The following is a 10,378-nucleotide window of genomic DNA, read 5'->3' as shown; positions in this document are numbered from 1 at the left end:
TCCACTCTTTTGCTTTACTTTGATGCAATAACTTTGCTATATCTCAATCTAAGTATTTTTAGATTTCCAAGAACTTGATTTGTACTGGCTTAGTGGCTTTTTGCTTTTTAAGTTACCTAGACATCAATTCTTTAGATTGCTCAAGGAAGAATAAATCTCATGTCAGATGCAAAGTTAAATTCAAAGTTATCTATGGAGAGAATTGAATTCTGGTGATTGACTATAACTAGCATGCACCTTATCATGATGCCAAAATCATCATTGGGAACTCTGAGAGATTTCACATTGACATATGTAGTAAGATTTACTGTAGTAAGATGTCATTATCTTTGTAACGGAAAGCTTGCTTTTTTTTTTTTACCAAAAAGAAATATGTTTTTTCATTGGAATCGAACTTTGGACACACATATGTCTAACCCAGTTGATTGACAGTTGAGTAATCTCTTGTTAGTTGCTTTTTAGGGTTTGGAAATGCCTTTCCCAGTCATTTTCATTGCGTAATTTTAGTCTAAGATGTTTATGCTTCAATGAACAATAAAACTATAGAAAGAACAAACTATATTTTAATTATGTTTTAAGGCATCCAAAACCAACTCCTTTGCAGCAGCATATTTCACTAGATAAATCGTTGGAAAAAAAAATGCTAATTTAAGTAATTAATAAAATGAATTTTGTTCGGTTTGGTAAACCCAAATCATGTGTTTTATAAGAAAATCCAAGTACTTATCACTCAATAAAGCCTTTTTTTTAGTCTAAGTATCGTTAAATGAGACAGCATGTAACAGAATTGACAAGCAATTTTGTTTGTTAAGGATCAAATTTGTGAATGATTAATTGAAGCAGAGAATATTATGAATCAAGTGGTTGTGTGGGGTTCATTGAACTTAAATAAAGACTTAAAGCATATGTAATAATCATTTCTGTTAGTACTTACTAGTAATAGTATATATATAGGTTCTTTGGTGGCAAGCATCTTTTGTAAGTCATGTCTAACCCAAACCCAGTCATTTGTTGACATAATAATTTGATTTTGTTTTAGAAAAATTCGTAAGGTGTTTTTCTCAGTTATTTAAAAAAAGGAGAAAGGAATTTGTTTATGAATAATATCTTGTACCTGAACCAATGGTTCGCTTTTTCTACATAATGAGGAAGAGGATTGAGACAAAGATGGGCTATGTAGAGGAGGTAGGATGAGCAATTGGTCAGATTTAGTATCGATTGTGTATGGACGGTAGCTGGAGTCAGAGGTTCCCCTAGGGTTCCCTCATCTGGATCCTTAGGGAAGTTAATCAAGTTGACCCTTGCGAATAACTTGATGCACTATCTCCCTTCAACTCTTTGAGCGAAATGCGACAAAAGGAAGGAAAATCCATGGACCGACCCCATCATTAGCATATTCCAGATATTTTAAATGAAAAAACGAAAAGAATTGAAGAGGTACTCAAATTGGGCTTCTACTGAATCGAGGAATAGGTTTGATTGCTCATCTTCTTGATAGAATAGATAGAAGGCATCCTCTTGATAATTCAAATCGAAGCAATTGGATGTCCAACTCGGGCCCACTTGCAAACATATTTGGGCGGGATTAAATATATGACGGGGTTACCCAATGTTGTAATAATCATTGATCAACAAAAAGAATATACAACTCTTAGTGAATGTAACAGATTAATTTAATGGCTTTTACTTTTATTTTGGACAATTGAGACTTGTTTTTTAGTATTGATGAATCATTATGGGGTAAGCTACCCTTACATAGTCAGCCCTCATGAAATGAATACAGGGGAGGAGAAATATAATACTGAGTACCCCTAATTAAACTTAATTAAACTGAAAGCAAGAGAAGCTAAATTATCAGCACATTGATTAGTCTCATTGATTAGTCTCGTGATAAACATGTCTGGCATCAACCCGTCAATCAGTTTTAAATGGTATAAAGCATTCACAGAAACAGAATGACTACTGAGAGTATATGAAACCAGCTTAGAATCTACCTCGACAATAACCCTCTTGTAGCCCAACTCCCGAACCTGCTCCAAACCAATCAAAACGCCCCATAACAGCACAAGGCACAGAACACAACCCCAGATTCGTCCCCAAACCAGCTAACCAAATATATGTATACATATGTATATATGTTGCTGATCTTTGGTTCAACACATATTTGACCCCAAAAAACTTTCTTGGAAAACAACTAGGAAAATTGAATTTTGATAATTTTTGAAAACAATCACAAAACTGAAAGTATTTACAGAGATTAAAGAATAAAATCAAACCAATCTTCAAAATAATAATAATTAGTGCATAAGAAGATGAAAACATCGACTAAATTGTTATATTTCTGTACAGCACATTTACTTGCAGCTCGACTAAAATGAAATGGCAGTAAACAAATTCCAGCATGAACTATGTTCCCTGCATACTCTGCTTCCAGGCAAAGACCTCCAATTGATCTTGACTGAAACAAGTTGAGTGTCACAGTGAACACAAGGATCACTTGCGGTTTTTGAGTGCTTGATAAGCCAATTAATGACAACGTCGATGTTTACAGAATCCTTGCACGAGATCATGTAGCAGCAAACTTCTCTATCTGTCATCGACGCAAGACCTCTGAAATTGACAAAATGAATTGGCATCAACATCCATGGCAATATGTAACATAACATATTTCCCAATTAAGTAAGTAATGCAAAATGATTGAACAACTCAAGATTTCGAAACTCACAATTGATCCACCAAAGCTTGCTCGGAAAGTGCTTCTGACTTGTCGATCTTGTTGCCAAGAACAAGCAAAGGGATTCCACCTAAGGAAGGTTTTGTCAGGAGTTCGTGTAATTCACTTCTGGATATGGGAACACTGTCTCTATCAGCAGCATCAACCACATACCTGTTTTCCAACAAATAACCAAAGGAGACGAGCAAGTAAATCGATTGTACAGATATCAGTGTGAACAAAATAGCAACACGATTTGTTAGTGCACGGATAACAAACAAGAAAAGATATTGAGGATTTACACAATTGCAGAAACACCACGACAATAACGTTCCCACATGGTACGAAACCGCCGATGCCCTCCAAGGTCCCAAAGCTTTATTGTTACGTTTCCCTTTGTAACTTTTCGCATATTGAACCCAACCTGATTTTAACAATGTCAAAAGTCCTGAATTGTATATTGTCACAATAACATAAGAACGATTTAGTCAAGGAAAAGATACGTACAGTCGGAATCATGTCCTCACCGTAGCCTCCTGTCTGGTAAACATAAAAGGGACAACATTAAGAAATCCTGTTCAGGTATACATAAATGGAATTCCCGAGTGTGTGCTAACTTACAGCGATGGCATTTACAAGAGACGTCTTTCCTGCATTCTGAAGGCCTACAAGAGATAGCTCCATTTCCTGTTTGAAAAATAAGCTGCATGCAGAGAAAAGTTAAAAGTCATAGATGTTAAGGAACAGAAGATATTAAAGTCTGTTTACACTGAGATGAGCTTAAGCAAAATTTCTCTTCAATGATTAAATAAAAGAAACTCGTCTAGGAAGCGATGGACTCTAATAAGTCGAAATAACTAATATCGTAAGATAAGATCATATAATGTACAAACATTATCGGGGTCAGTTTCTCTTGATTTCAGCGTTCTGTCTTTCAATGCCATACACCCATGTCCCATCTCTCTCTTTACTTGGAAAAGCTGGATCAAAACACACAGCGGGCTTGCTACAACATGGGATTAGGGCATGAACACACCTCCTCCTCCACACCACCCCCCCCCCCCCCCTCCCCCGAAAAAAAAGAGGAAAATCTTATTAGGCTGGTCTTTACCTACAAAGTTGAACCGCAAACCGTAGGCGTAGGGTCATTACGAGAACATGTTACAAACTTGTTCAACTCCTGGGGTTAATATGTCACTTTTTTGAGTAAATACGAATACAATCAAGTAATCAACCATGCAATTTCCATTCAGGTGATTTCATCTGCTCCTATTCTCTACAAAACCCGATTTTATATTCTATCATAGACATGACCAAATTTTCAATCAGCAAAACACACAACTTATTTTCTCGACCATCAAATATACACGCACAATCATGAAGTTGGCAGAGATAAGGGTACCATCAACATAGTCGTCTAATACTCTTGACTGCGCAATTAGATTCCGAGAAAACCTATAAGTTCCAATAGTGCTTAAGCAATTCTAATCTAATCATACATTAATTCTAAACGAACAGTATAACATTCCGCAGATACACCACAATTATACTTTCAAACACATTGGATTCTGTCTAACCTGAAGAAATTTAAATCATCAAAAGACCGATACTCGGAGAAACACAAATCAAAGGAACCATAGAAACAAATAAACTGGAGAAGCAATCGTAGAAGTACCCGTCTATCAGTAAAATTTTCATCCGGGAAACAAGCAGAACAATTGGTGAAAGTTTCTATTTTACCATTCTACAACTCTCTCCGCTAAATACCCATCAACAACATTCAAACAAAGCACAGGTCGAAGCCAGAAATCAGAACCAAAAACAACAGAGAGAAGAAAAGGTTACCTCCGGAGCCAGTTGAGAAGAGAATTCCACGGCCACAAACCCATCTCGAAAACTTTGTTGGCTCGATGACAGCGACGAATCTCTCGAGGAATCAAAGCAATGTATCATAAATCCTAAAGCAGGCAAATCCTAATAGAAACAAACAAGAAAGAAGGAAACTTGGCAGACTAAAAGAGGAAAAGACCAAGCTTTGTTGTTATTCACGTTGTTGTGTCTGTTCTCTGGTGTGATTGCAATACCCATTACGATAAAGCGACACTTGAGCACTAGCAGTTTGGGGTTTCTTTTAGGAGTCCAACAGTTGTACTCCTAATAGAAAACGACTAAGAATGTGTTTGGACGATTATAATTAATAGTTGCAACACTAAATATTCCAATATGAATGACTACTTCATTGACATTGTATATGTTTGGTAGTGTGTTTCAACTGCGTTCAGTTGCACCGCACCTCACAGCATCACAGTTTTTTGTGACACGTTAAAGAGTTTTTGCGTTCCAACTCACCTCACAACACCATAGTTTTTTACCTCACAGCACCTCACAGCACCTCACAACACTCCTAAACACTTACAATATATGTTGAATTGTCCTAGGTAATCAAATTAGGTCAATTATTTTATTTTAGATTAATGTACAAGGTAAAAGTTAAATGATTTTATATTAATATTATTAGTCATCTAATACACCTCACAGCAGTTGACAGCACTCCCAGACAGGCCCATTGTTCTTCTTCTAGATTATTTGAAAATGTAATTATGACCTGTACACAGTGCAATAATGAAGAAAATTACAGTGGTTCTAATATGCCATGTCTGTCTATTGATGTGGTGTATTGAAATTAATAGGAATATAGGATGATGTCAATTTATGAGTTTTATGTCAAATCTTGAGTCGTCGGGATTGGTTAATTTTGAAATGACCCAAAAATCAATTTACTTCATTTTATTGATTTTGATACAATACATCAACACATGAGCGTATGACATAACGTATTAGGATTAGAGAAATTTTATTTGCACACACCAAAACTACTAAGTTTACACCATTATTTAAATTTTTTGTTTACATATATATCTTTATTTAGAATGACATATAAACCATTAACTAAAAATAGATATTTGATAAATATTTACATTTTGAATTAGAAACTATTAAATCTACACATCAATTCTCTCAAAAAATTAAAATTTTACATGTCAAGCAATTTTACAAATCAAGATCGATTTTATTGGGAAAGTGTTGAAGATGAAAGATGATGACTTACAGCAAATCATTAAGAAATTATTTGTTCTCAGGCTTTGGTCAGTCTGGGTTTTGATGCTCTTCTTGCGAGTTGCATCGGAAATCTCATTGATCCCTTACCCCTAGTTTTCGTCCACTGCATTGGCTTCCATTAAACCTGTAGCATCATAGGGTTCAATACCTAAATTTGCACAACAAAAGTGATAGGGATTTCAGTCATCCCAATAGTGGATGTGTCACTATTTGCCTCAATCGTCATGTTTTGTGAGCTCCTACACTTACTTCAATCAAGGTATAAGATCCACTACTAAGATGACTGAGATTCCATTTATTGGGATTCCAAACATTTTTATTTGTACAAAGGGCAAGTTGCTTCTCAAGATCTGCAGTTCAATGACCAATCCATACCCCTAAAAAAAAGAAAATCTAGAATAGAAAAGAAATTAAGGAACAAACATTGTCGATTGAAACCCGAACTCAGGGATTTGTGTTTGTTTTTGCGATTCGATTCAACAACTGCACCAAGCGAAAGATCGGTCAGGAATTCCCTTCGTTTTTTTCTGGGTTTTTAAATTATTTTTTATATTATGTACCGGTTGCATTTCTTATTTTAATTTTATATTTCAATCTGGCAAAAATATTAGAGCTGAGTTGAAAACTGACCTATCTTTGAGTAACCTATTTGAACTTAACCCTGTCGTTTGTTTGGGAGGTACAAAATTTGGTGGTGTAGTGTGTGTGAATTTAACAAACATATATTTCATATTTTACAAGTAAAGGGTATTTAGAACTACTCATAAAAATTTGGGGTAAACTTAGCAAATATTAATGTAAACTTATATGATTGAAGTAGGTGGTGTAAACTTAGTAGTTTTTGTGTGTGCAAATAATATTTCGTGTAGGATTATTGAGTTACTAACATGCACCAATAAGAGTTGGCTTGGTTGACAATCGATTGGATTAAGCATATGTATGCCCAATGTTCGATTCCAACCGCAAAAGTAATTATCTGTGGTATTTATTAAAAAAAAATGCATGAACATGCGAAACTGCTCAATCAATGCTAATATAAGATGAACCTCAAAGAATCTCGGCTAACACACACATAAACTAATTATATTTTAAGAAATTGCTGAGGGGAAATCCAAGAGTGGTCGTCCGGAATTCGATCGAATTTTTTTTTTTTTCAAGCTTTCAAATGTAATTTTAAAGTCTAACTCTCTCTTGATCAACATAGGGTTGATTGTTGATTGTCGATTGTGCGAAATTTTCTCCAAGAAATAGTATCTATGACCTGTTGGACAAAGATTTTATTCTAGGGTATAAAGAACACTGTCTATTCCATCTGCAACAGATCCAAGTTGTACTGTGATCTCAGTGATTGCTTCGTGCAATTTATCTGGGTCATGAGTACTTGCTTGTCTGCCCCATGACATATATCGAACACCTTGTATGGCATACCTTGAAACCATAAGTTGCCTTTTGTAGTCTTGAACTTTGTCGGTTGCTTTTTTAAGTCTCCTTTTGGTTTCCCTCAAAGCTTCTTGTAGAGATTCGATAGTTTTCTAAGGATCGTCCTCGTATACGTCTTCCCTTATAGGGGAGAGGTTGAATCTGGGATCACCTCCACCTTCTTCTTCTTTAGAAGTAGAACCTTCATCAGTTCTAGACCTTTTTACAGGTGGAGAGTTAGGAGTATCCATCCTTGAAGATTTCTTGAGAAAGATATTGGTTTATGATGATTCTTACTTTTGAATATTTATACGAATGGAATATGAAGAGATTGTTGGACCAAGACTTAGTGTCTAGTCAACATTGTGTTTTTGATGATTGTGTATGATTGTATACTAAAATGTGTGTGAGCATGCTTTACTTGAACATATCCTAAAATGCTAGAAAACATGCTTAAATGGTTATTTGGTTAATTGTTTAATATATTAATTGTGCATATACAAATGAAGGCTTATGCATATCTCTATGTGAATTTGGTATCTATATATTTTTGAGATAGTGCTGGAAATTAAGTTTTGAAAATAAATATACATGGACTAAGTTAGGGTATTAATCTTCTAATGATCATAATTTATCTTACTTAGGTCCAAATTACTTGAAACTTGAACCACATGCACATGAAAGTTTAATATATGTTCTAGGACTATAATCATGAGAAATTAAGTGCATCACATATATATTTGGTCATATGCTTAAATTCCGCCAAAACTAGGTTTTACCTAATTTTGTGCATATGTGTTCTTTGTGAACGTAGTGAACCAAATGAACTCCGATTTAAATGAAATTTCGTGTGCATCTTAGTTTCATCACTATGAACATATTTGATTTAGTAAAGTTCAAAAGAAAAGGTCATTTACACTGAGTTTGCAAAATGACTTTGAATTTACACTTAGAATTTATCGGTTTCACTATTAGTGATCAAATTGCTTGGTTGAGTGACCAAACGATTTCCGATTGTTATGAAATTTTATGTGGACATTCTAATATATATAAAATGATTTATCATGCAGTAATACGAATTTTCTGGGTTGTTTTTCTAATGTAATTAACCTATGCGCTCTATATGAAGCTCTTTGAGCTTACATGCAATTGGGGAGTTCTACCTCCTATTTCCTTGTAGGTTAATCATCATTGTGGTCTCATATGACTCAGAGTTCAGTATGCTCAGGTGAATTGAAGTCCGGTTTTCAAGTATGAGCTTGGATCTCTAGAAAACCAAGAAAAACCTATGTTCATCAACCTTCCACTAAGGCATTTTGATTGATGTTTGGAATTAGCCTTGGAGCTGTATAATATGGATATATTGGTGCTGCCAAATTCAGAGTTTGAAGTCAAGATTGGAGGGACATGTTTGTTCATGTGAAGGATCTCTTATCTTCATCAAACAAGATCTTGCACATGCTTCCTTTATTGAGGTCAATGATAAGATTTTTGTGAGAAGAAAATTGATGAAGCTAAAGGACAAATGCAATGGTTGAAATTTGTAAGAGATGAGAAAGTATATTTTGCAACTAGACAAGACTTAGATTATGAAGATATTCTTGAAGACTACAAGCTCCAACGGTACACTAATCTATGGCCGAGATTGAATTGTTTTGAATTATGAATGGATCAGATTACAACAATACTTGAAGGGTTAAGATGACCATTTAAAAGGTGAATCCAATGGTTGTGCATAAGACCATATTCTTGCTTGAAACTTTTGACTTAAAAGAAGATCTTACTTGATTTTTGGAGTCAAAGATGGCTGCAAGTTGCTACACATTTTGTAGGAAATCGTTGGAGATACCAAGGCCAAGATTTGGTGTAAATTTGATCAAATGATCAAAGATGACAAAATTGTTGGAGATACCAAGGTCAAGATTTGGTGCAAGTTTGATCAAATTGTCAAAGATGGCTGCAAGTGCACATGACAACTCAAATCTTGGAAAGCTAGACTTAGAAAATCATGCAAGTGCAACGGCTACATATTGCAAGGTTGAGATTTAATGATCTATTCATTCAATGGCCAAGATTTGCACATGTAATTGAAGGTCGAGATTTGAAGATAGAAAAAGATCCAATGGTGGAAATCACAACAGCTTGGTAAATTATAAAGAGGGGTTCTTCCTCATTCCAACTTGGAGAAGCCAAAATTATATTGAAGAAATTCTTGCTCTCAAAGCTTTCAAGCTAGTTTGTGCCATTGAATCCAAGCTTCTACCCAAGCCACTCTAAAGGCTTCCTCACTATTTTGCTTTTGCAAAGAGGGAGTGCTTCTCATTTGGCTTCTTATTTTCAGATTCGAAAATCCTCATTATTCTTCATTTTCTATCCAACCCGTGAGGTGATATTGTGATTCTTGAGTGTTCCTCAACCCTATTTGCTTAGTGCAAACCTTGAGTGAACCATTTATACCGAACACTTGTAAAAGTCCCTTCATTGGGCAAAAACCTTGTTGAGGTTGAGTTTAAGGGAGTGCTTGAAACCCTTGGTTGTAAAGTTTGAAGATTGTCTTGAAATCTTCAGTTTTAAGGGTGACCTAAAAACCCTTGTGAGTTTTGTGGAGCTCTTGAGAAAACCACATCCTTAGTGGAGGTTGGAAAATCCTAGGTTGGTGAACCTAGGTAGTAGATGTAGGAGAAGAGTCTCCGAACTACTATAAATTGTTGTGTGGACTTTCTTGATTGCATTGCTTGCTTGTTGATTGATTAAGTGTTTTGATTGCAGAATTTTCTGAACCACTAGTCTGTCCGTGCACTGTTCACATAGCTAAACTTTGAATTTTAATCTGAATTTTTGATATAGTATTCATTAGGGTGTTGTGATACTGCATACCAAATTTCATTGAATTCTGACTTGATTTGCTAGGTGAAATTTGAGTTGTAAAATCTGTGCGCAGTGTGTTGTTTGAAAAAAATCTGTTTTTGCAATTCCTTGATTATTTGATAATTGATCATTCACCATATTGTATCACATCTTGCATTGAAATGAATGTTGATTAGGATAATCATTAGAGTTCAAATTTGTGTGCTAATTGTTAATTGACATTGATTTCCTTTTAAATTATAAAAAGAGATTCCTATC

The 10,378-nt window shown here is 35.0% G+C and overlaps 1 protein-coding gene across 1 annotated transcript; it reads right to left on the bottom strand.

Annotated features, from left to right (window-relative positions):
- Positions 1-2,180: 2,180 nt before the first annotated feature.
- On the bottom strand, positions 2,181-4,799 carry LOC119998906 (ADP-ribosylation factor-like protein 8c). The gene is made up of 6 exons (XM_038846381.1): positions 4,559-4,799; positions 3,335-3,416; positions 3,221-3,253; positions 3,016-3,137; positions 2,726-2,887; positions 2,181-2,610 (listed from the first exon to the last, which is right to left on the bottom strand). The coding sequence occupies exons 1-6, from the start codon at positions 4,600-4,602 to the stop codon at positions 2,370-2,372; spliced, it is 684 nt and encodes a 227-aa protein (XP_038702309.1). The 5' UTR covers positions 4,603-4,799; the 3' UTR covers positions 2,181-2,369.
- Positions 4,800-10,378: the final 5,579 nt, after the last annotated feature.

This window comes from Tripterygium wilfordii, chromosome 5 (genome assembly GCF_013401445.1).
Source record: "Tripterygium wilfordii isolate XIE 37 chromosome 5, ASM1340144v1, whole genome shotgun sequence".
In the NCBI taxonomy this organism is placed as follows: Eukaryota; Viridiplantae; Streptophyta; class Magnoliopsida; order Celastrales; family Celastraceae; genus Tripterygium; species Tripterygium wilfordii.
Note: the sequence above shows the minus strand (reverse complement) of the source record. Positions and strands in the feature narration are given on the sequence as shown.

Bases quoted from the DNA above. Each gene is read 5' to 3' on its own strand.
- LOC119998906 (XM_038846381.1), bottom strand. From the start codon at position 4,602: ATGGGTTTGTGGCCGTGGAATTCTCTTCTCAACTGGCTCCGGAG. The intron at 3,417-4,558 runs GTAACCTTTTCT...CTCTGCATGCAG, and splicing joins CTTCTCAACTGGCTCCGGAG to CTTATTTTTCAAACAGGAAA. The intron at 2,888-3,015 runs GTAAATCCTCAA...GTTGGAAAACAG, and splicing joins CGTGGTGTTTCTGCAATTGT to GTATGTGGTTGATGCTGCTG.